Source organism: Cibotium barometz, chromosome 1, assembly GCF_041138505.1.
Source record: "Cibotium barometz isolate CiBa-2024 chromosome 1, ASM4113850v1, whole genome shotgun sequence".
NCBI lineage: Eukaryota > Viridiplantae > Streptophyta > Polypodiopsida > Cyatheales > Cibotiaceae > Cibotium > Cibotium barometz.
This window is the reverse complement of record NC_141046.1, coordinates 61,404,595-61,431,298: the sequence shown is the minus strand read 5'-3', so window position 1 is coordinate 61,431,298 and position 26,704 is coordinate 61,404,595. Positions and strand designations below refer to the sequence as shown.

General features: G+C 45.6%; 1 protein-coding gene and 1 pseudogene across 2 annotated transcripts in view; both read left to right on the top strand.

Moving 5' to 3' along the window:
- The window catches only part of LOC147642276 (uncharacterized), a 31,482-nt gene extending 5,800 nt beyond the window's left edge, over positions 1–25,682 (top strand). The window contains exons 2-6 of the mRNA XM_086804609.1: positions 117–286; positions 23,907–23,971; positions 24,078–24,103; positions 24,221–24,590; positions 24,676–25,682. Coding sequence (XP_086660735.1) covers positions 117–286; positions 23,907–23,971; positions 24,078–24,103; positions 24,221–24,590; positions 24,676–25,279 — 1,235 coding nt within the window. The 3' untranslated portion in view covers positions 25,280–25,682. The remainder of the gene's footprint in view (positions 1–116; positions 287–23,906; positions 23,972–24,077; positions 24,104–24,220; positions 24,591–24,675) is intronic.
- Positions 11,969–21,097, top strand: LOC147642277 (uncharacterized; annotated as a pseudogene). The gene is made up of 5 exons (XR_015267200.1): positions 11,969–13,498; positions 13,610–13,955; positions 14,061–14,222; positions 14,328–14,700; positions 21,006–21,097. The product of XR_015267200.1 is annotated as an uncharacterized LOC147642277 (transcript).
- Positions 25,683–26,704: the final 1,022 nt, after the last annotated feature.

The following is a 26,704-nucleotide window of genomic DNA, read 5'->3' as shown; positions in this document are numbered from 1 at the left end:
TCATGATAGGAATTGAATATTCTAATCTATCCTGAAGTTAAGTGTTCTTAATATTGAAGATTTGGCAACTCGAATTGCCCTCATTGACGAAAGGCTTGTGAACGTGTGACTCACAGACTGTATTGGATCTGCCTTCAATGCAAAAGGGAGAATGCAGTGCCCAAATTGTCGCCAAGTGGAGCAAGGACAATGGCTATATGCAAATGGATGCTTCATACATGAGGATTTTGTTGATGATTTCACTTTTGAAGAGGAGGTAGAGGCCTACGGTGGAGCAACCAACTTGGTAGGACACATCAAATTTACACAATCTGTCATTTATGCTAGATGTGTTTTCTGTTCCCTCATATATTTATCACACCTTAGTAAGCCTTGATCAGGCAGGGTATATCATTATTGCTAAGGTTTTCAAAGTTTTTGGCTTTTTAGTTCTACTGTGTATGATATATTCTTATAAAAGCACATTGTTGGGAAAGTTTACTGTTGAGTTTTGATCGACTCCACTCTATCGTGCTCCTCACATTCTACCATAATTATATTTTCTTTCTTTCTTTCTCTCTGTTGCTCGCAAAAGGCTTGTAGATGTGTAGAATGGGCATAGTGGGGTCATGTTTATTTAAGATTCCTTTGTATCATTACAACTTCACATGTGTGGCCATCTTTGTATCATTACAATTCCCATGCACTTCAATGGTCATTGTGCTGCTCCATCGCACGTGTAAAGCCAACTTTGCAATCTTTATCCCATTTCTCTTTGCATGCCACACACAGCTAGGGCTCTTGCGCTGCTCTTTGCCCTGCTTATGGACCTCCCTTCTCCCCGCTCTTACTCTGGTACTCATCCCCAAGCTTCTGTCTCAAGCTAGCGGTGGCAGGCTGTGATGCAGGGACCTTACAAATGTGCAAAAGCTAGGGAAAAATAGTTTGAACGCTTATCTATCCAGATGGACCTAGATATAAATCAGGATTCAGAACATAGACTGATATCTCTACCAAACCCCAACCATAACTACTAGCCATAGCATGACAGATGCATTTGAGGTTGGAGTTGTTGCATGTGACAATTCCTTGTGCTTACTGTGCAACATTGATGCTCATGCAGATTTAAATTTGGATTGACTATAATCATGCTACTTAATCATTACAAATCAACCACCAAGACTAATGGATTTGTGTATTGGTAATTTCATTTGACAAGAGAATGTGAATCAAACCTATGAATTTTTTTTCCGAGCATGTTGGTCATGCAGCAATGAGAATACAACTATGACACACTGGAATGACTGGGAATCTCGACAATCTGATATGATTGAGTATGGAATGACTTGATAGTTTAGAATGAAAAAGGTGTAACTTTGGATCCAATTGATGGCCAAAGGGATGTTTATGGTTTTATCAGGAAAGGTGAACGAGGCTTGTTAACCAAGAATGGTTAAAGACGAGTGGAATTTTGGATTATGTAGTATCTACTTTTGTTAAAAGGGATATAGAGTGCAATGATTTGCAACCGTTTGGTAGTACAGTTTTATAGCCATTGGTGAGAGAGAGCAATATTAACGTCTTAAGAAAGACCCCAAGGGTTCGTGGGACCAAAAGTAACACATTTTACATGGAAATGCTGAGCAATGGAAAACTGAAAGAAAAAACATCTAACACTAGTGTATGTAAATTTAATCAGCAGATGATCCTATGTAGAGTGAGATATGCCGTGATCAGCTAATGACGTTACGTGCCTGGCTAGAACTGATTTGATGGCAGAGGGAATGTCAGGTCTTTGTGATGGGAGCATGTCTTATCGGCAGAGAATCTCTTGGATCTGCCTAAATTGGATAGAGGGTCGTGGTGTTGGATTTGTCAGAATATGCAGCGGAAATGATAACCAAACTTGGGTAGACAAGAGCAAGTAGAATGCAAAAAATAGACAGCACAAGAAACACAGAGAGATAGGTGTGTAAACTCTTCTCTATACACAAGATCCCGCAAAAGATTGAATGAGTAGGTGGTGGGGGCATGGGGCCTATTTATATGCCCCATGTGAGCAGTCGGCCAGCACTGGTGGCCCTCCACGACTGCATGAGCAGTCGGCCAGCAATAAAGAAGTCCACGAGTGCATACATCCAGTCGGCCAGCAATAAAGTACTCCACGATTGATGTCTGGGCAGTCGGCCAGCCACAATACTGTAGATGGGACAGTCGGCCAGCCACTAGGTGCTCATGCCAACCTCTGGCATCCCTCCACACCACGGGAAAAAATGGGAAAAATAGGGAAAAAAATACGGGAGTGAGGAAAAATGATAAAACACCTTATACAGGGCGGGCACACCCACAACAGAGGCCCTGGTGTATAAATATAGACAGGAGATGACTTCTAACACCCCCTCTCAGCTCCTGGCTGTGAAACCAACCCAAGGGAGCTGGAGTGCCGCCTGAGCGTAGCCTGAGGTAGAGACTTCGTGAAGAGGTCCGCCGCATTGTGCTCCGTCGAACAATAAAGTAGCAAGATGTCACCAGCCAAGATCTTCTCACGTACAAAGTGATACTGTATCTCTATATGCTTGGTACGGGCATGGAAGACCGGGTTCCGAGCAATATCTATACAACTTTGGTTATCGCACTGGATGATTGTGGGCTCCTTCTGTGGAAACCCAATCTCGCCTAGCAGCCTCGGCAGCCATACAACCTCACAAGCAGCACCACAAGCAGCCTGATACTGTGCCTCTGTCGAAGAAAGGGCAATAGTTGGCTGCCTCTTGCTGCTCCAAGAAACTGCTCCTGAGCCGAGGGTAAAACTGTATCCTGAAGTAGATCTCCTCGTGTCTGGATCTCCTCCCCAATCTGAGTCACTCCAACCTTGGAGCTTGACTCCATCCCCTCCTGTGTAAAAGAGTCCCAGATCCTTCGTACTCTGCAGATACCGCAAGATCTGCAATCCTGCGTCCCAATGAGTCTTCAATGGCGTCTGCATAAAAGAGCTCAACACCCCACGGAGAAGCTCAAGTCCAATCTGGTGTTCAACAACCAGATCAATGAACCAACCAACTTCCGGTACTGTGAGTCATCAACTGGCTCACAAGGATCAGTAACGGTTAACTTTGTGTTCGGGTCCATCGGCGAAGTAATAGGCTTGCAGTTCTCCATCCCAAAGGCCTCAAGCAACTCATGAACATACCGCTGCTGAGAGACGAAAAACCCCCTCTGGGTCTGCGAGATCTCCAATCCCAAAAAGAAGTGGAGTAAGCCTAAGTCGGTCATCTCAAACTCCTTTGACAAGGCAGCCTTCGTCACTCTAATGTGCTCCACATGACCGCCGGTGAGAATGAGATCATCCACATAAAGGATGATAAGCGTGACCATGCCGCGTTCCCGAAAGAGATACGCAACCGATCTCTGAAATCTAGTCCGAATAAAGAAGGAATCAATCTTCTGATTCCAAGCCCTGGGAGCCTGCTTAAGACCATACAAGGCCTTACGTAACCTGTAAACCATCCCTTCAGATCCTGGAACAATAAAGCCTGGAGGCTGCTCAACATACACCTCCTGCAGGTCACCATTAAGGAACGCAGATTTTACATCCATTTGATACACGGGCCACCTCTGAGAAGAAGCAAGGGCAAGAACGGTCCGAATCGTGGACATCCGCGCTGTCGGTGCAAAGGTATCCTCGTAGTCGATGCCCGGCCGCTGAGCATAACCTTTAGCCACAAGTCTAGCTTTTGTTCGTCCACCGACCCATCAGACGCATATTTGGTCTTAAAGACCCATTTGACACCAATGACTGACCGCTTCGACGGCCTCGGTACCAACTCCCAAGTGTTGTTCTTCTCGATGGCATCAAGTTCCACCTGCATGGTTTTCCTCCAAGTATCCTGTGAAAGGGCTTCCTTTACGGAAGTGGGCTCTTTGTCCCGCATGATACGAGACATCAAAGCATAGTTCACCTGAAGAAGCTCCGCTGTGATGCTTTTATCTCGGACTCTATTTGATCTTCGAGGGCCGTCCTCTGTGGTCCACTTGGAGGGTAGCTCCGTGACACCCGACTCCCGAAGGGTGTCTAACAACCACCTAGGTACTCGAACAGATCGTGGAGCGTCCTGTGGTCGCGGGGGCTCAACTCCAGCTGCGGGCTCAACCTCCTGTACTGACTGAGATTGATCAACTGGAATAATGGTGTGGGAATCATCATCAGTGTCATGTGCACAGTGGGTATCTACCGTGTGCTATACGCATGCAAGACTAGTTTCGAGGCTTGGGGAAGCTTGGAACTAGGCAGGCTGATTGACGAGCTGAGTTAGGGATATACTAACGGGCGGGCACCCAAGTATGGACGGGCGGGCGGCCAAGTGTGGACGCCCGATGACCGGCCAAGACCTATAAAAGGGTGGCCAAGGTTAGTTATTGGATATAGAGAGTCTCGCGAGTTTGTGAGAGCTCTATGGTCTTGGAGCCTGGATCTAGTGCAGACGTGCACCTGCTTTATGCAGCCGAGGCCGGCAGCAATCTCGAGGCCCGCGAGGGCAGCTTCGCGGCGGTATGGGACGCCGCGAGGAGGAGATTGGTCGGTACGTCAACCTAGTTAGCTCAGCTCGTGGCTCGGTGGGGACAGCCAAGTTTGTGGGCTTGCCCACGGCTGTCATGGTTGGGAGGTGAGTCAGGCCTGCACCCCCTTGCTTGTTTGTTTGTTCGTTTGTTGCAGGATTCGAGTTTCGAACCAAGATTGATCACGAGGGGATCCGTGGGGATTTGACAGTGGTATCAGAGCATACCTCGTGAACGAGCAAGTCGGTAGGTAGAGAAGAAGAGGTCGAAGAACGGTATGTGTTAAAAAAGCTTGCTGTTTTTTCTGTGCATACTGCAGTTTTCAGTTTTGTATGTGTTTTTCCTTCATCAAAGAACCCCATGTTGATGGGAGATGGTAGGTTGAATAGGGTTGATTGCTTTTGCAAAGAAGAGGCCTTGTGTGCAGTCGCATAACTTGCAGTGAGAGAAAACAGAAAAACAAGAAAAAAAGCATGATGCTTTTCGTTTCTTTTCGTTGAACGAACGAGAGAGAGAGTGAGAGAGAGAGCGTGCGAAGCGTATGCTGCCCTGCTGGTTACGTGCATTGGCCGGGTCTTGTTTGATGCTGCAGGCTATAGTGGGCGCAACGGTATGGGCGACCAGGACCCGTAGGCTGGCAGGCGCCTAGACTTGCGTGGCCAGGCCTGCCAAGCCAGGCGGCCAGGCTAGCGCAGCCAGCCAGGCCTACGCAGGCGCCTCAGCCAGGCCTACGCAGCCTAGCGCAGGTGGCCCAAGCCAGGCCGGCCAGCGCTCACGCCAGGCAGGCCAGCGTCCCAGCCACGCCATGTAGGCGGCCCAGTGTATGTAACGCCTGGCGCACACGCACCCGTAGGCGACGACGGCGGCAGCAAGTTGACGGCGAAGGTGACGCCTGCAAGTAGCACGCCGGGAGATTAATCCTGGAGGAAAAAAAACATAAGGAAAGCACGTTTTTTTTCTTAGCTTTCGTTTTTTTAAGAATTTAAAACTTTCAAAGTTTTAAAAGACACCTCCAAGGTTCAAAAGGTTTCCAAGGTTTTATTTATTTTTAGACAAGAGAATATATATATCTATATATATATATATATTAAATATATATATATATATATATATTTATTCACGAAAAAAAAACACAAAAGCTAAAGCAAAAGCTAAGCCTAGCTTTTCGAGTTTTTTTTTGGCTTTTGGGAAACCTTTATAAACCCCCTCAAGTGGGCTTCTTGCCACACATCTCTCGAGTTCTCAAGTTCTCAAGTTTTCAAGCTCTCAAGCTCTCAAGTTCGCTCGCACTTTTGTTGTGCAAAGATCGAATTTTCTCTCCACGTACCCTCTTCACGATGTCGACCCAAGAATTAGAGTTGGAGTCCCTCGTGGAACGCGAAGGCTTGCTGGCTACTACGGAAGGCACTGATGCCGATCTTTTTGACGAGTTTGTGTCAAAATCAGATTTCCAAGAGTTCAAAGTAGCTCTCGAAGCTTCTTCGACGGAACGTCAGGCACAAATCGCAGCCCAGATGCAGGCTTTGCAGAACTCCATCGCTCTCTTGACCACTACCCTCTCTACTTTTTTGGGAATGGATACCTTGGCTTCAGCTTTAGGCCCTAATATTACTCCGGAACCGTTCGGGGGCGAGCAAAAGCAGCGAACCAAGGAGATCGTGGACACTTGGCTACATAAGTGGCAAGTTCACTTTCAGTTTCATCCATATGATGATGAAAAAAGGATCCAATTAGCAGCAGGTTTCCTGTCCAGCAAAGCTTTGCTTTGGTGGAAGGAACTGAACCCAAAGCCAACGACTTGGGCACAATTCGAAGACATTTTCAAGAAAGAATTCCTCAAGAAAGAGGATGATTACGATGTTGTTTCCCGGTTTTCAGCTTTGACCATGACCTCGCAGCACCTCACTTATGAGGTCTATCTCCAGAAGTTTCGTGACTTGCAGCAGATGAAGGCTACAAAGATGGATCCCACTACTCTTTTGGGGTTTTTCGTAGCTGGTTTACCCGACTCGTACCGATTACAGGTTAAAAATAACAAATGTAAAACTTTGGACGAGGCCATTCATTCAGCTCGTATCTATGATGATACGATGGTCTCTTCCAAATCGAAACCCGTTACCGAGCAGGAGAACAAGCATAAAAGAAAGTTCTCCGCATCTAAGGCTAACGCGCCTAAAGGCAAGTCTTCGGACCAACCTTCGAAGAATTCCAGTTCGACACCAGCGAAGAAGAAACGACTCCCTAGGGCTTTGAAGCTCAAGAAGGAAGGACGTTGTTTTATCTGCGAAGAAAAAGGACACATGCGTAATGAGTGCCCAAAGCAAAAGGGTACCAAGTCAAACGCAGGACCCAAGCCAAAGGCAGCTAACCAGTTGTCTTTGACAGGTAAGTCAATTACTGTACTTTCTCGCCCTAGTACTTGTTCTGATTGTCTGTTCAATTCTAAGGTATTTGGCATGCATGATCTTCTCCGAGTTTATGGAGAAGTGAATGGCCATAAAATTCACATTCTTTTAGACCCTGGCAGTTCGCATAACTTTGTTAACTACAAACTTGTGCAAAAATTGAGTCTTGATACGACACTCAGCGACCATACCTATGAGGTACGTCTACCTGCGGGCAGACAAGTTTGGGATCGCAAAGTGGAGATGCTTCCAATCCAGATTCAGGACTACAAAGATACTCTAGAATGCTATGTTATGCATCTGGAAAATGTAGACTTGTTATTAGGGATTGAGTGGTTTAAGACTCTTGATGTCCAGATAGATTGGTCTAGTCATATTTTTTCTTTTCAGCATAGGGACACCAAGTATAGTATTCTAGGTGATTGTATTCATCCCTCTCAGGGACCTCTTGTAAATACAATTGATTTTGGAAATATAATGAATTCTTCTTTGTACACCGCTTTCCATTGTGTCTTGATTTCACTTTCTTCTTTTCTCATCCCTTCCATGGATGTGAATGAATTAAGTGTGTTTGAAAGCAAAGAATTACAGAAGATACTTGATTCTTTTCAAGATGTATTTCCTAAGGAATTGCCATCGGGTTTACCACCTGAACGGGCAGTAGATCATCATATTGACTTGATCCCTGGTGCTCATCCTGTGAGTATTCCACCTTATAGGATGAGCCAAGCTGAGGAAGATGAGTTGGCTAAACAACTCGAAGATTATCTGAGGATGGGCCAGATCCGTCCAAGTAAATCACCTTGGGGTGCACCTGTGTTGCTTGGGAGAAAGAAGGACAATACTTGGAGAATGTGTATAGATTACAAACGATTGAACAAGCTGACTATTAAGAACCGTTATCCTCTCCCTAGATCAGATGACCTAATTGACCGGTTAGCAGGAGCGAAATATTTCACGAAGATAGATTTGCGTACTGGCTATCACCAGATACGTATTCATGAAAGGCATGTCGAAAGAACCGCCTTTCGGACTAGATATGGCCATTACGAGTTTCTCGTATTATCTTTTGGGTTAACCAATGCTCCAGCTACTTTCCAGCAAATGATGAACGATCTTTTTCGTGAACATTTGGAAAAATTTGTGGTGGTGTTCCTGGATGATATTTTGATATATAGCCGTACTCTTGAGGATCATGTCAGACACCTCACGATTGTCTTATCTATTTTGAGACAGAATCGGCTGTATGCTAAATTGAGTAAATGTAAGTTCTTTATGACTGACATCATTTACTTGGGACACAAGATCACTAGAGATGGATTGAGCATTGACTATGACCGAGTTCAGAAGGTTTTGGACTGGCCTATACCACGAACAGTGAAACAACTTCGTTCTTTTCTCGGTTTTGTTGTTTTTCTTCGGAAATCTGTACGGGAGTACTCTCAGCTCACACTACCGATGACCGACTTATTGAAAGGTCGTGGACGTAAGTCCAATCAGCCTATCACTTGGAATAACGATTTGGATATGGCCTTCAGACTTTTGAAAGATAAAGTCAAGGAAGCACCTATCTTAGCATTGCCTGATCCTAGTCGGCCTTATGTTCTTGAAACTGATGCCAGTGACTATGCTATCGGGGCTGCTTTATTTCAAGATGGTAGACCGACTGCTTTTGAAAGTAAAAAGCTAGACGACACTCAATCTCGTTGGCCAACCCTTGAGAAGGAGCTTTATGCTGTGATTCATGCTCTCAAGGTTTGGAGACATTATTTATATGGCTCCAAGTTTGTGGTATTGACTGATCATCAGTCAATCAAGTATGTGTGTGATGCGGATGAGTTGAGAGGAAGGAAAGCTCGTTGGGCAGAGTTAATGCAAGATTTTGATTTTGAGATCTGTTATCGGAAAGGGTCCATGAATAATATTGCAGATGCGCTTAGTCGGATTAGAGAGGTGAATACTTTGTCGTTCACCGAGATTTCTACTGACTTATTTCAGTCATTGAGAGGGCTTTGCAGGACTGATAGTTATTTTGGTCCATTTTGGCAGAAGATCCAGGACGGGAGCTCATTGATTGACCAAGACTCGGTGACTGCGCAGTCTACCATTCAGGCTGCAGGAGGTCAGTGGATGATTCGGAATGGTTTACTATTCCGTAATGACAAAATTTGTGTACCACAGATCCCGGACATTAGGTCGAAGATTCTGAGGGAGTGTCACGACGCCCCTTCTGCTGGACACCCTGGGGTACACAGGACACTATCATTAGTGAAACACACTTTTTATTGGCCGAAGATGAAAGGATATGTAGAAGATTATGTTCTTAAGTGTCAGATTTGTCAGGCAAATAAAGCTGAACGCTTTAGACAGGCTGGGTTGTTGCATCCTTTGCAAATCCCAGGTAATAAGTGGGAAAGTATTTCCATGGATTTTATTACCGGATTGCCAAGAACACATCAAGGCCATGATTCTATTTGGGTTGTGGTAGATCGCTTGACAAAGATGGCTAGATTTTTACCGACCCGGAAGACTATTACAGCTACGCAATTAGCTTGGCAGTTTATCGAGCAATTGTTTAGACTGTACGGGTTACCGCTGGACATAGTCAGTGATAGGGACTCTTAGTTTACGAGTGACTTTGGAAACTTGTTTTCGAGAAGTTGGAAACAACTTTGAATTTGAGTTCCTCAGATCATCCTCAATCTGATGGCCAGACTGAAAGAGTGAATCAGATTTTGGAGGATATGCTTTGAGCATATGTATCCAAAAGACAAAGTTCATGGGAGGATTATCTTCCTATGTTAGAATTTGCATATAACAGTACTAAGCATACGAGTACAGGATTTAGTCCTTTCATGCTTATGTACGGTTTTCAACCTAGATCACCCGTTACAGTAGGATTCTCAGGACTTCAGCATGATGCAGCACGTAATTTTTTGCAAGATATGCAGGAAATGTTACAAGTTGCGAAGGATCTATTAGAAGTGCTCAAGACCAAGACAGGTTTTATTCTAATAGACATCGTTCACCCAGAGAGTTCTCTGAAGGAACGATGGTGTATTTGCGAGTTCCGAAAGATTCCGAGACTTTACGGACAAGTAGATCTCCGAAATTATCCCCTAGATACTGTGGACCATTTCGTGTTACACGACGGATTGGTTCAGTTGCATATGAATTGGATTTGCCTTCTCATGTGAAAGTTCATCCTGTATTTCATGTCAGTAGACTTAAGGAAGTACTGGGTGGAGCAGATCAGTTAGTTACTCCTCAAGAAATCATAGATGTCCAGGACATGACATTTATTTCGCACGAACCTGAAAAGATTCTTGGATTTCGTGAACGAAGATTGCGTCATACGCTTATCACGGAATACAAGATCAAGTGGAAGGATCGTGTTGAGGAGGACGCTACATGGGAGACATTGACTTCTCTTCAGAGAGATTACCCTGGCTTTTTAGTGAGCTCAAGAGTGAGCTCTTAGAGGAAGGGGAGTATGTCATGTGCACAGTGGGTATCTACCGTGTGCTATATGCATGCAAGACTAGTTTCGAGGCTTGGGGAAGCTTGGAACTAGGCAGGTTGATTGACGAGCTGAGTTAGGGATATACTAACGGGCGGGCACCCAAGTATGGACGGGTGGGCGGCCAAGTGTGGACGCCTGATGACCGGCCAAGAGCCTATAAAAGGGTGGCCAAGGTTAGTTATTGGATATAGAGAGTCTCGCGAGTTTGTGAGAGCTCTATGGTCTTGGAGCCTGGATCTAGTGCAGACGTGCACCTGCTTTATGCAGCCGAGGCCGGTAGCAATCTCGAGGCCCGCGAGGGCAGCTTCGCAGCGGTATGGGATGTCGCGAGGAGGAGATTGGTCGGTACGTCAACCTAGTTAGCTCAGCTCGTGGCTTGGTGGGGACAGCCAAGTTTGTGGGCTTGCCCACGGCTGTCATGGTTGGGAGGTGAGTCAGGCCTGCACCCCCTTGCTTGTTTGTTTGTTCGTTTGTTGCAAGATTCGAGTTTCGAACCAAGATCGATCGATCACGAGGGGATCCGTGGGGATTTGACAATCAGACTCCTTTGGATCTCCAAGAAGTGGCGGCTTCTCGACAGTGGATACTAGAACATGCTCGTTAAAGACCACATCCCGGCTGACAACAATCTCGTTCCTGTTTGGATCATACAACTTGTATCCCTTGGAAAGAGCGTTATACCCCACAAATACAAGCTTGCGTGGCCTTTCTCGCCACAATCATTACAAGATCTTTCGGCCTTCAGCTTCTCTTGTTCTGAATTAGCCTTCTTCTCAGAAGACTTCTCCGGTGAAGCCTTCCCTTTGCCCTTGTTGTTATTCCGGGCTTTCGACCGTTGGCGAGTTAAGGCCTCTGAACCTCCGCTGTGAGGAGGGTTCGTGAAACGTTCCTCCCCTGGTCCAAGACTATTGGCACAAGCTCCTCCGAGGTAATGGTGCTGAGCTTGCCACTCGTAATCAATGAGGAATAGAAAGCAGAATACTGAGCAGGCAAGTGGGAAAGCAAAGTGATGGCCATGTCTTCAGATGATATCTCTTTCCCAGCTTGTAGGACTTCCTGCTGAAGGGCCTGCAGCTTGTTAATGTGTTCCCGCATCGTCGAGGACTTTGCAGGGTTCATAACCCGCATCTGCACTTCCAAGGAGATCCGTTTCATGGGTGATACCCTGTTATACAAAGAAGCCAAGTGCTCCCATATGCCTCTCGCCAGTGTCATGTGCTTTACATGATTGATCACTTGTGGTGTGCAGCAAGGTTGATTCCGTACGTACGTACGGATCCGTACAGTACGGTACAGCGGTACGGTATGGTACAGTACCGTACTGTACGGATCTGTACGGTTTTTTTTTTTAAAAAAAAAATAAGTGGCGTGGCGTGGCGAAACGTGTGTGGCGACCATGCGCTTGCGGATAAGCGACCAGATTTTGGGCATTAAGCGAAAAAATTTTGGGTCCATGTGAATACTTGCACAATCGTGTGTACCTGCAAAACTCTGCAGAGTAGCTTCTTCGCTCTCTCTCACGCCCAGGCTTCATCATGCCGCGCAAGACCAACCCGAACTGGGCAATCCACACCAATGTCCTGAGGGTTGTTAACACCCCTTCTCAGCAAGGGTCAGGTACTCGGCTATGGGCATGCAAGTATTGCGGGGAGCAGTACACTAGCACCATAACTCGCGTCATCAAGCACATGACAGGTATCGGGTGCACCAATCAATGTGGTCCATGTGATAAAATACCACAAGCTGTGAGGGACCAATTGATTGCGGAGAATTGTCCTGCAATGGGTGGTGCAAGCAGTGTTAGAGGTGGTGAAAGTACGCAAGATGCTCTCCATGATGCTTTTATTGGAGATGTTACAGGTTCAGGTACAGTAGATGAGGGTGAAAGTCTTTCGGCTTCAGCCCAATCCACCACAGGCAGGAAGAGGGAACGTATTGCTGATGATGAGGACCTCCTGCCACAAGATGCGAGAGGTACAGGGGAGGCATCAAAGCAATCCACTCTGCGTTCTTGTATCTCATCACAAGCTTGGGTAAAAGAGCGGCAAAGGGTGGCAGAAATGGAGATTTGTCGCACTCTTATTGAGTGTAATATATCCTTCAATGTGTTAAGGACAGACCAATGGAAAAGAATGGTGAAAGCAATTGCGCAGGTAGGGCCTACTGAGACATGGACAGGTCTTCAGTATACGAAGATGCGTACATCCATGTTGGATGAGCAGAAGGCCTTGATAGACAAGGCGCTCACACCTGTGAAAGCAGGTTGGCAGGAGTTTGGATGCACTATTATTTCAGATGGGTGGGCAGACATTCGCAAGAGGCACATAATCAATATCCTTGTGTCATCTTGCTTGGGCACCTATTTCTTGCGTGCCGTGGATGCAGGGAGAGCAGGCGACAGGATCACAGGGGAGTTCATTTATGGCCACATTCGACAGGCTATCCTTGAGGTTGGGGAGGACAATGTTGTGTAGGTGGTGACCGACAACGCCTCTAACTGCAAGGCAATGGGTCAAATGGTCGAGGCAGAGTTTCCACATATAGTGTGGACTCCATGTGCTGCCCATTGTCTTGATTTACTTATGGAAGACATTGGGAAGCTTGTTTGGGTGCAGCCCATTGTTGCAGATGCTGTAAAGATCACCACCTTCTTCCGCAAGAAGCATCAGGCTCTTGCCATCTTTCGGAGCCATAGCCCTTTGGATATGGTGAGACCATCCAAGACCAGGTTTGCCTACATGTTCTTGGTCTTGGATAGGCTCTACAAGATAAGAGATTCACTATCATCAACAGTTGTGGATCCAAGGTGGCGACAGATGCATAATTCAGAGGATGAGCGTACAAAATACTTGCAGAGGCGGATCCTGGATGATGATTTTTGGCAGCAAGTTCATAGCCTTTCAGTTGCACTTAAGCCCGTGTATGTCCTTCTCCGACTTACAGACATGGAGGGCTCAACTTTGGGGCTGGTCTTTCATTTGTTTATGCAAATGAAAGACCATGTTGCTCAGTGCTCCATGATGACTGCTCAACGGTAAGCAATAGTTCTAATTTCTTCCTCTTTCTTTGATTTTTATGACTTCTCGATTCTCGATTCTCTTAGCACTATAACCTAAGACATGTATGTTCAATCTCTCATTTTCAGCCGAGGTGAGATCCTGGACATTGTAGACAAACAGTGGACATTCATGAGCCGTCCCATCCATGCGATGGCTGCCATGCTCCATCCTCTCTACAGGTCGCCAGAGCTATGGAATAATACTGCTTTGAGCATGAAGCAGTCAGAGTATGTGGGAAGGATGTTCTCAGAGGAGGAGCAACTTTAGATTGATAGAGAGTTCACCACTTACATGAGTGGTATTGGTGCTTCATTTGCGAGACCTGTGTCATTGAGGAAGGAAGCCATGAAATTCCCTTTGACATGGTGGCACTCTTATGGAAGGGTTGGTCTTCCAAACCTTTCACGAGTTGCTCTTCGTGTTCTATCTCAGGTAACTTGTAATTAATCTCTAAAGTATAATCTTCGGAAATGAAGATTGATGTTTTAGCATTGAAAGATTTACAAATTTGCTCGCATTGCACTCATTTTTGCACAGGATTGCTCGGCTGGAGCATGTGAGCGGAACTGGAGCTCATACTCCCTTATACACACTAAGATTCGGAATCGCCTTAGTACTTCTCAATTAGAGAAGTTGGTGTATTGCAGAGCTAACATGAGACTCGTGCGAAGCTACCATGCTTTGGGGTCACCGAAGCAGGTATACATTGAAATTTGGACTCAATAAGAACTTAGAAGTAGAAATTTTTTTGTAGTTCAATGGATGTCCATTGTCCAATATGCAATTTGTGGCATGTTTAAATAGGTTGATCCAACACTACTCAAAATTGTAGATGAACCCAGCCCGGAGCTTGTGGATCGGCAGATTAGAGATGAGCAAGAGGAGATTTTGAGAGCTTTACATAGAGAGCTTGAGAGCGTGGATCGTTGTGTGACCCGCTCACGTGCACGATCTCTCAGCATTCCTCTACGCCCGGCAGCTCTAGATCCAGGCTCTGCGAGACGAGAGAGCATTCGCAGGGGAAAGCTTCCAGTTCGTCGCACCCAGCAGAGGCGTGCAAATGAGGCTGTCGAACTCATTCACACTCAGATTCCCGAGGCACATGATGAAGATGCACTGGAGCTTGTTGCTACTGAGCTAGAGTTCGATGAAGAGGGCAATGGTATCAATGATGGAGGCATGCTCTCTTCAGAAGACTCATCATCTTCATCTGATGATGAGATTTGAGACTCTTCCGTCTAGACTCTAGAGTCTAGACAACTGTGTGTGTTTCATTATTTTGCTTTTTGCACTTGTGGACCAGGACATGTGCTGGCAGCTGTAGACATGATATTTGTACTCTCTTTTATTATCTATGACTTTCATGGTTCTTGCTTATATCACTATGACTGTTTAATGTTAACATGAGGTATTGTGTAATGGGCTTGGTAACTGATAATTGATTTAAACTTTAAGTAATGAGGTTCAGTCTCTTTATTTTAAGTATTTTGGTTGCTATGTCTACAAAATATTCAGGTTTCTGGGACTGTTTACAAATGGTACGTACTGTTTACGTACCTTAAAATTTGTTCCGTACAGAAGTACGTTCCGTACGTACTGATAGCGTACCGTACACTACGTACCTTACCACCTTGGTGTGCAGTTGAGGAAAATAAATGACCGGACCCTGGCGTTGACACGATCCCACATGTGTGCCTGTGCCTCTCGGTCCTTCCTCGTCGACAGTAACTCCCCTTCCTCTGCTTCCGGCCGTGGAACCCCGATGATGATAAAATCAGCAAGGTCATATGACTGCAGCACAGACTCCATCATGACCTTCCAGATGCCGTAATTGGACCCGTCCAACTGACGATCCACTGGGAACGTCGGAATTTTCACGTGCTTCTCAGCCATCTCTAGTAAATCTGCCATCGCGGGGAGTAAACTGAAAGGGTGGGTGGGTGGGGAAAAAAATCTGTAAAACCTGCAAGTGGCTGTCCAGCACCTTTAGCCCGTCTTTCTCTTGCACCTTCTCTTCCCAAACAGTCCAAAACAGTCCACCAATCAGCAATCTAACGCTCCCCCTCTTGCTCAGAAAAACTCCCAAGATCTATCACAAGCCTAGGGCTCTGATACCATGTCAGAATATGCAGCGGAAATGATAACCAAACTTGGGTAGACAAGAGCAAGTAGAATGCAGAAAATAGACAGCACAAGAAACACAGAGAGATAGGTGTGTAAACTCTTCTCTATACACAAGATCCCGCAAAAGACTGAATGAGGAAGTGGTGGGGGCATGGGGCCTATTTATATGCCCCATGTGAGTGGTCGGCCAGCACTGGTGGCCCTCCACGACTGCATGAGCAGTCGGCCAGCAATAAAGAAGTCCACGACTGCATACATCCAGTCGGCCAGCAGTAAAGTACTCCACGACTGATGTCTGGGCAGTCGGCCAGCCACAATACTGCAGATGGGACAGTCGGCCAGCCACTAGGTGCTCCTGCCAACCTCTGGCATCCCTCCACACCACTGGAGAAAATGGGAAAAATAGGGAAAAAAATACGGGGAGTGAGGAAAAATGATAAAACACCTTATACAGGGCGGGCACACCCACAACAGAGGCCCTGGTGTATAAATATAGACAGGAGATGACTTCTAACAGGATTGAGGGTGTTTGGCCTGTAGGATAGATCGGGCTTGCTCACTGAGAACTCCTCTAGGGTGTCTGGCCTGTAGGATAGATCGGGCTTGCTCATTGAGAACTCCTCTAGGGTGTAGAACCGAAGCGTAGTTATGGGCGGTGGGCTTTGATGTCGGAGCAGAGGTAGTGGAATGGGTGGTGGACTGTGATGAGGATGCCTTTACCGCAAAGTAATCTGTGATGGTGTTGAATGTCCTTGTTGGGTTTTATGCTGTGTATTCACCCAGAGGAGTGCTAGTGATCATCAGTAGGTTACTGGGGCACTTTTTACTTCAGTTAGTGGAGGTTTTTTCCCCCAGTTTAGTTCAGTTTCACTTGTATGCAGTTTATAAGTGTTTTGGTCCACCCGGCACATTTATGGCCGGACATGTGAACACTTATCCTTTAGGGTCACTATCATGTGGCTATTGTACTTGATTTTTTCATTCATTGAAGCATATTGGAAGTCGTGTTCTCTCATCTGGGTTTTATGCTGTGTATGCACCCAGAGGAGTGCTAGTGATCATCAGTAGGTTACTGGGGCACTTTTTACTTCAGTTAGTGGAGGTTTTTTCCCCCAGTTTAGTTCAGTTTCACTTATATGCACTTTATAAGTGTTTTGGTCCACCCGGCACATTTATGGCCGGACATGTGAACACTTATCCTTTAGGGTCACTATCATGTGGCTATTGTACTTGATTTTTTCATTCATTGAAGCATATTGGAAGTCGTGTTCTCTCATCTGGGTTTCCACGCTTGCTTGCTTGAACCTGTGTAAACCCTAACCCTAACCCTTGAGTGCCTTCAATTGGTATCAGAGCATTGAAGCTCTGCATTGCTCTGCCCGTACACTTGTTGCTGCTGCCCGTACAGCATACGTACATCCAGTCAGGCGCAGGCTTCAGCATCTCCAGCCCGTACACCCAGCCAGCGCCGTCTTCAGCTGTAAGTGTGCGCTAGCTGTCCGTACATTCACTACTGCACGTAGCCTTCAGTCGGGTACAGTACGCCGCCTACAACTACTGCACGTAGCCTTCAGTCGGGTACAGTATGCCGCCTACAACTCCTGCACGTAGCCTTCAGTCGGGTACAGTACGCCGCCTACAACTCGTGCACGTCGCCTTCAGTCGGGTACAGCACGCCGCCTACAACCTCTGCGCTCGTGTACCAGCCAGTCTGCGCCACCTGCCCGTGCCTGGTCGCCTTCAGTCGGCCTTCAGCCCGTACATCTGTGCGCCGCCTGCATTGCCTTCAGTGACTGTACCTGCCCGTACAGTCAAGCGCAGCCATCCTGACGTGTACCTGCTCACATTTTCTGTATCTGGCGACTGTACCTTCAGTGCAGCATTCAGTGTTGCGTACTTGCAGAGATACATCTGTATGCTTTCGTACCTGGCTTCCGTACAGAACCAGTAGACTGTACAAGCATAGTACAGTCAACAGTACCTGCAGAAATAACACAACCTACACAGTCATTCGGTGGTAAGCATTAAAATACAGTTTTTGGGCATTTTTATTTTCTCTGTGAAAAATATACAGGCACAACAGGCAGATTTTCTAGCAAAGAACAATACAGGTTTTTTGCGCAGTTTGGGTGCAGCAAATTTGGGCATTTTTGGGGCATTTTGGCATTGTGTACGCCATTTGCTGCTCTACTCAGTCATTGGTGCATTGAGCTGCACATTCAGAGGATTGAGAGTGCAGGCAGATTTGGGTGAACTGTATTCAGTGGAGTACAGTTGTTATCAGGGTTTTTGCTATTGGGTTTTTTGGTAAACAGGTACAACATTGTGCGTAAAGCATAATGGCAAATCAACAGCAAAGTGATGTATTCACATGTTTGTCTAAGGAAGACAAATTGGATGGCACGAACTACTCCTTGTGGAGTTTTATGCTGAAAAATGTGCTTGTGGCAAAAGGTCTTTGGGATTTTGTTAGTTGTGATGAACCACGTCCAGGTCCATTGGCTCGAGAGACTCCTCCCCAAGGGGGTGCTCGTGGACGAGGACAACAGGTACAGGCTCCAGGACAGCCATTGCCTGTTCAGAGAACAAATGCTCAAAAGACATGGGATGCCAGGGATGCACAAGCTTTGTCACTCATTGCATTGTCAGTACAGAGGTCCATTATACCTCATATTCGTTCAGCTGGCTCTTCACAGAATGCATGGGTGACTTTGGAGCAGATGTATGCTGCTCGTAATGAGGCTAGGATCTCATTTTTGGAAAGAGAACTAGAAAATCAGAAGATGAATGAAGGAGATGATATGTCTAGCCACTTAAACAAGCTGCAGGATTTGAGAGAGCAACTCATCAATGTGGATGAGATTATTCCTGAGACACAGCTTGTGTCCACCATCTTGCACTCTTTGCCAAGATCTTACTTGGCTTTTCATACCTCTTTGAACCTCAGCATGAGGAATGCTGTTGAACCCCTCAAGTATCAGGAACTTGTTGCTCTCTTACTACAAGAGGAGCAAATGAGGAAGAATATGAATATGAACACAAATGCTGAACAAGCATTTACTACAGGTCAAAAGGGGAAAGGAGAAACTCAGCCAAAGAGTGCAAATCAGAATTCAGGTGATGGTGGTTCTTCACAGGATACCAAGAAAGGTGATGGACAGCCCAAGAAGAAAGGCAAATGTCATTACTGTAAGAAGCCAGGTCACTACATCACGGAATATAGGAAGAGGATTGCCAAAGAGAAGGCAAAGGAAGCTGGGATGTCAGTTAATGATACTCCTAAAGCTCCTCCAGAGACTGCTTTGTATGGGTTGAAACAAGCTCCACGAGCTTGGTATGCAAAAATAGATGCTTTTCTACTCACTCAGGGATTTGTGAACAGTCCATCAGAGGCCACTTTGTATGTGAAGAAATAAGAGACAGATCTGCTGGTCATCAGTCTTTATGTGGATGATCTCTTGCTCATGGGATCAAATGATGAAAAAATTGCAGCTTTTAAGGAGATACTGCAACAGACATTTGACATGTCTGACTTGGGCCTTGTACATTACTATTTGGGCATACAGTTTGTGCAGGATAACAGAGGCATTGGGTTGTTGCAATCATGTTATGTTGCTAAACTTCTGGAGAAGTTTAAATTTTAGGATTGCAAGCCTATTAGTACTCCTATGGAGCCTGGGATGAAACTGTCACTACAAGATGACAGTGTTTCCTTTGATGCCACTACATATGCTCAGGCTGTTGGGTTCCTCATTTACTTGTGTAATACAAGGCCAGATATTCAGTATGCAGTCTCTCAGTTGAGCAGATTCATGCACAGCCCACGGTTGTCACATTGGCAAGCTGTGAAGCGTGTATTCCGTTATTTGCAGGGTACCTTGTCTCTTGGGTTGCTTTATCCTGAGGGGGGTGACATGCAGTTACATGCTTACAGTGATTCAGATTGGGCTGGTGACTTTGATACCAGACATTCCACTAGTGGAAATTGTTTCTTCCTTGGCGCTTCATGCATTTCTTGGCTAAGCAAGAAACAAACCACAGTGGCCACTTCGTCTTGTGAGGCAGAGTACAGAGCAGCCTACACTACTACTGTTGAGTGTGTTTGGCTGCGTCGTCTTATGACTGATATGGATATTTCAGTGGAGGAGCCTACACCTATCTATACTGATAGTCAGAGTGCCATTGCTGTGGCCAGGAATCCTGTGTTTCATGCTCGCACGAAACACATTGAGATTCACTATCATTTTGTTCGGAAGAGACTCCAGGCAGGAGATATCAGTCTGATCTACTGTCCTACAGATCAGAATGTGGCAGACATCTTCACCAAGGCATTACCACGTCCGAAATTTGAAGCATTCCGCAATGCTTTGAATTTGTTTCCTTTTGGTGGATGACGTACAGTGATCACATATCACTCCAGGGGGGTTTGTTGGGTTTTATGCTGTGTATGCACCCAGAGGAGTGCTAGTGATCATCAGTAGGTTACTGGGGCACTTTTTACTTCAGTTAGTGGAGGTTTTTTTCCCCAGTTTAGTTCAGTTTCACTTATATGCAGTTTATAAGTGTTTTGGTCCACCCGGCACATTTATGGCCGGACATGTGAACACTTATCCTTTAGGGTCACTATCATGTGGCTATTGTACTTGATTTTTTCATTCATTGAAGCATATTGGAAGTCGTGTTCTCTCATCTGGGTTTCCACGCTTGCTTGCTTGAACCTGTGTAAACCCTAACCCTAACCCTTGAGTGCCTTCAGTCCTAAGCTATGGAGGTTGAAAGATCTTCATGACATAGGAGTGTGTGTCCAAAAAGATAAGAGAGAGAATAAAGAGAACAAAGCTCTTAGAGAGAGAGTGGAGTACACAACTCAATGATGTGATAATTTGCTTGATTTCTTCAATGAAGTACATGCACCCTTTTATAGGTTACAAAGGTTCCCCCAATGACATTACCGCTTATGTCAGACAAATATATCTAGATATTATTTGATACCCCTCTAGGAGGTGGTTCACACACACACACACACACACACACACACACAAGCAATACCTTGATCCCAATAGATGGCTCTTTGAGAGGTGTCTTGTGGAGGTTCGGCCTGCCTCTTAGCATTTTGGCTTAGTAGTGTATCCCTATGTCATTTGAGCTCCATCACGAGAGAGAGAGAGAGAGAGAGAGAGAGAGAGAGAGAGAGAGAGAGATGTCTACAAAAGACCAAATGGTCTATGAGACTAAAAGTGCTCCATTGAGTAACAGTAAAGTGGTTTTGCAATTGAAGTGCTCTCTAAAGTGGCACCAGGGAGGCGGTGTGGTGGAGGTGGCTTTAGTACCATCACTGTGCGGTGCTTGGTTTGTTAGGTGAGGTCATGTGGAACTATGCCCCCTCGTGGTGGTCACCGGGTACCCCCATCCTGGGTCGAAAGAAAGAATCTAGTGATGAGTGGCTATGAGGTATCTAGGATTTGGGCCCGTTGCTCTGTATAGTTGAGCGTGGAGGACCAAATAGTTACCCCTCCCTCTTATATCACCATTGTCTGACTGCAGTTTAAGATCCTGAAAGAAGTCACGCGAAGGAGTCATGTACTTGGAAGCACCACTATCAAGAATCCACTCCTGAGTATCCTTGGCGGTGAAGCCAACTGCCTCCTCGCTCAAAGAAGACGGAGCATTGGTGTCCAACATCTCCAAGAGCACAAAGGTTGGAGTCTTTGTAGCTGAAGCTGAAGAATCCTAGTGCGCTTGGGACACTTCCTCCAATAGTGGCCTTTCTTGCCACAATCGTTATAGGTCCTCTTGGCCTTGAGTTTCTCACGGTCTGAATCGGGCTTCTTCTCAGAAGACTTCTCTTTGCCCTTGTTGTTGTTGTGACCTTTTGACCGCTGTCCAATCAAGGCCTCAGAACCTCCGCCCTGCGGAGGGTTTGTAAATCGCTCTTCCTGGTCCAAGACCATTGGCACAAGCTTCTCCCACGTGATGGTGCTGAGCTTGCCATTGGTGATCAAAGAGGAGTAAAATGCTGAATATTGAGAGGGCAAATGAGACAACAACGTGATGGCCATATCCTTTGACGATATCTCTTTCCCTGCCTGGAGAACCTCTTGCTGAAGAGCCTGCAACTTATTGATGTGCTCTTGGGACCTGTATCGTCGTCGACGACTTTGCAAGATTCATCACCCGCATTTGAACTTCCAAGGAGATCCTCTTCATGGGTGATACCCTGTGGTATAGAGAAGCCAAAGGCTGCCAAATCCCTCTGGCTAGCATCATATGCTTTATATGATTGATCACATGTGGTGTGCAATTTACGAAGATGAAAGAACGGACGCGGGCATTGACACGATCCTATAATTGTGCCTGACCCTCCCGTTCCTTCCGTATAGAGGGTAACTCCCCATCTTCCAACTCTAGCCGTGGAACCCCAACAACAATGAAATCAGCCAAGTCATAAGACTCCAAAACAGACTCCATCATTACCTTCCATATGCCGTAGTTGTTCCTGTCCAACTGTCGGTCCACCGGGAATGTGGGGAGTGTCGGGATCTTCACGTGCTTCTGAGCCATATCAAACAAATTTGCCATCTCAAGGGTTCACAAGGTCTTGTGAAGGGAGGGTGGGTGGGAAAAAAGAAGAAGAAGAGGCTGCAAATAAAATGCAAGTTGGCTGTCCAATGGTGATGGCCGCCTTCTACCCGATCTCCAAGTCCCGTATAGCCCAAACAGTCTCCAATCAGCAAACCCTTGACGTTCCACTGTCTCCAAGCTTCAAGCCACCTCGGGCTCTGATACCATGTCAGAATGCACAGCGGAAATGAAGACAACTCTTGTAGAGAGCAAGACACAAATGAAAGAGAGAGAGAAGCTGTGTAACTCTGCTATATACACCAAATAAAATCCCGGAAATGTACAAAATGGAGTGTGGGGGCAAGGGGCCATTTTATATGGCCACAGGCTGCTGGTCGGCCAGCCCATAAACAGCCGACAGCAGCTTGACTGCTCACGACCAGCAAAAATGTCAGTCGGCTAGGATAAATCTAGTCGGCCAGCCGGGTAGCACCAAAGTAGTCGGGCAGCACCTGAAGGCAGCCGACAGCCCAGACACACCTCTAGAAAATAGGGAAAAATACACGGAGAGTGAGGAAAAATGGGAAGACACTAAAACGGCCGGGCACACCCACAATAGAGGCCCTGACATAGTGTACAGACAGGAGATGATTGCTAACACTAGGCCATTTGGTCGCAATGACCGCCCGACTGTGAGATCCAATAGTCATATGGGCCATCTTGTCGCAATGACCGCCCGATTGCGAAATCCAATACAGTCATCTAGGCTATCTGGTCGCAATGACCGCCCGATTACAAAGTCCAATATAGTCATCTGGGCCATCTGGTTGCAATGACCGCCCGACCACAAAGTCCAAAATATTTGGCAACCAAGGGCGCTTTTCTCCCTAGGGGTTTTTCCCCTTGGATATTAGGTGTGAAAGGACACCACATATTTTGTATTTTGATATTGTGGAGTCAACTCACTCACTTCACACATTGTATCTCTTCATCTTTCTTTGAGCATCAACCATCTCTCTCTCTCTCACTTGAGAGAGCTTGCTGCTGTGTATTTCTCTGTGTGCCTCATTTCTATGCAACCCTAACCTAACATTTGCATGGTGCCATCGAAGTATAGAATGGTTTTTATTAATTCTTTCTATCCAAAATCTACCATGTGTGTGCGTGTGTGCGTTTTCCCTTTAGTACTTAATGGCTCTGTCAAACCTGCACCTTCGGAGAAGTGATAGAAACTCAGTACAGTGGTTTATTTATGAAGATTTGTCTACTACAGTGACGCATCTTTATAATGAGTGTGCACAGATGTGAGTGAGGATGTCTTTGCACATTGTCTTTGCTATGTATGATGGAGTAGACTTGAAGCTTTGTAAGTAGACTCTCATGCAGTCAAGATCGCACTTTGGTTTTTGTTAAGTCTGGGAAATAACCTGAACTTTCCAGTGGTATATATAGAATGGTACAAGCAGCTTTCCTTGGACTATGTGTATTGGACATATTTATAATGTGGAAACGTCATACAATGTGGTCTAAGCCATACATGCATAATGATGTTGGTTTGAAATTTCGTGAGAAGCCCGGTGTACTGTACAATCTAGTATATAGATTTTCTCCATTTTTGGATTTTGTCAAAGTGATTGCCATGTGGTTTAAGGGACTCGTACAGTTTTGAAAGTTCACATGCATTATTGTACTTGGCAGCAATTCTCCCCTACACCTTGGTGTCCTCATCAGGGCTCATATGCACATTTCTCCTTGACTTTTGAGTAAGTTCTAGCTCTTTTCTGGTTATTTGTACATTTTTCCAAAGTTATTTTTTTAAAATAAAGATGGAACATGGTTTGATACCCTTCTACCTCTGTGTTCTTACAGGGAGTTGGATAATTTTAGTAATGGCTGTAAGTACAATCCTGGAACACTGTTTTTTGGGCAAGCGATGTGGCATGCATGTTGTGTCTTGTCTTTCAGTGTGCCTGCCTTATTACCCTGCTTGATTATGTTGTTGATAACTGCAGATCTGGATCCTGTAGTTAATATGAGACAGGGGTCACGAGTCTCTGCTGCAGGGGGACATATCTGCCCTTATCTTGCAGCCCAAGGTCTTTCAATGGGGGGACCATCATTACATGTTGAAGATTTTCTTGGTTTGCATGGTGGTCACCACCAACGCTCCAGTAGAAGTACAAGACGAGCTGCAGGTTTTCATTCTGCACAGAGAAATTTTGGGCGGCAACAAGCTTCAGCACCTTCTTCTAGCAGCATGCCTACATCGTATGAAGGATCCTCTCAGAGCTTCAATCCAAGTGGAGGTTTTCTGCAGCCCAATGGCAACAGGCAACCTACTCTTGGTTTCTTAGTGGGGAGCCCCCAGTCCGTCCATGCAGGGTAAGAATGAGTGTGCATGTTTTAACTATTTCTATTGTTTCAAATCAATCATGCACTCCAAACAAAAATTTTGTGCCATTTTCAGGGTTAGTCAAGGCTCAAATATGGGTGGCGGTCATTCTGGGCACATCTTTGGCCAGCTGCCACATATCCGTAATGCACAAGGGGTTCACAGCAATGCTCATCCTCATCCTCATCCTCATCCTGTGAATTCCTCTCACAACATTTACATGAGCAACAGGCGGACAAGACAAAATGAGATCCCCTCAACTCCTGAGAGGACTTCCCAGATCCCTGCTTCAGACGGGGCTTGGACAACAACAGAACCAATGCATGAGTACAGTCCTTTGGTGGCTACCAATACCATGGGGCAAACCTCAAATCCATTAGTGGGAGGGGATGGACTGGGCTGGGCAGCAACAACAGACAGTCAAGTTGATCCATGGACAACTGGAATGTATGCACCTCAGCCTTCAATGGGAGCTTCCAGCCACTGGTGGGCATGGGTTCCACCTGGAAATAACCATGGTCAAAGGCTTGTAACTAATGCAGCACCGAACACTTATCGTCATGAGGGCCAGTTTTTTGGTGCTGGGTTGTTTCCAAGGCCTACCGCGGCTCCACTAACAGGGTTCTCTGAACAACCTTCAGAAGGCCCTTACACCTGGGTATTTTCTGGGTTCCACTGAGGGAATGAACATATTGGAACATGTCCTCTGCACCGTATCAAAAAATAAAGGCTTATTAGCTTGTGAGTGACTGATATTAGAACATGAAAAAGGTTCCATACATGCTCAGGTTGTATAAAGTTAAATATGCACCTGCTAGCAGAAAGCTGAAGCTCAGCACACATGGACTGTCGTTGCTTTGTTTTTGGACCCTTTTGATGGTGGATATTCACCTTTTGCTCATATTGTTTCATGCCTGGTTTTTGGAATTATCTTATGGCTTCCAGACCGGCCAGTCAATTTTATTCTATATGTGCATGTGAAAGTACTTGTCGGATAGCTTACTGAGTTTGGTGGCTTCTGGAAGTCTTTTCAAGTATTGTTTGATGGACATAGTGTAAATAAAGTTTTACTTTTTCAAGTATCTGGGATGGTGAAGCATTGCTCTTTTTGCTTCTCCTGGTGATGCGGAGGCATACCATGTGATTGCACTAAAACTAGATATTTGACCCTCTTGTTTGTTCCAAGTAATCTATGCATTATTTTGACATTCAACAATTTGCCTTCGGGCTTTGCTACATTGTTATGTAGAGCGCAGTCATCCTAAGATGTGGAGTGGCCTCCTTTTTGATATTGGCACCTGCATTCCTAGAAGCACAATATCTTAAAAGCTAGATCTTTGCAGAATCTGGTCTGATTGCATGTAGTAGTGGTTTTTAGTAAATGTTGCCCGTGGGCCTACTTAATCTCCTGATGAACAGGGAAGGCATTTGCAGCATCTTGTCTGATTGCATGTAGTAGTGGTGTTCAGTAAATGGTGCTGTGGGCCTACTTAATCTACTGATGAACAGGGAAGGCATTTGCAGCCACCTTTCTTGCTGGAATGCTGAGGCTTTAGAATCTTCCTCTCGGAGGTGCACGAGGGTTGAGTGTGATGCTTTGTTAGATTTCTCATTAGAGGAGAAAGACTCTCATTTGACTGGCTGCTACTTGGGGCATGTGGCTGGGTTTCCAAAAAGTTAGAATTTATCCATAAAGAAACAAAGTTCCCAAATTCTATGGCTGGGTTTCCAAAAAGTTGGGATTTGGCAACTTTGAGAAAGACTCTCATTTGATTGGCTGCTACTTGGGCCATGTGGCTGGGTTTCCAAAAAGTTGGAATTTGGCAAGTTTGTTTAGTTCCCAAATTCCAAAAAGTTGGAATTTGGCAACATTCCAAAAAGTTGGAATTTGGCAACTTTGTTTAGTTCCCAAATTCCAACTTTTTGGAAACCCAGCCATAGAATTTGGGAACTTTGTTTCTTTATGGATAAATTCTAACTTTTTGGAAACCCAGCCACATGTCCCAAAAGTAGCAGCGCCAAATGAGAGTCTTTCTCCCAATATACATTAGTTCTATAAATTAGCTATGATAAGACACAAATGTGCTTTTTTTCCCTTTAAAAA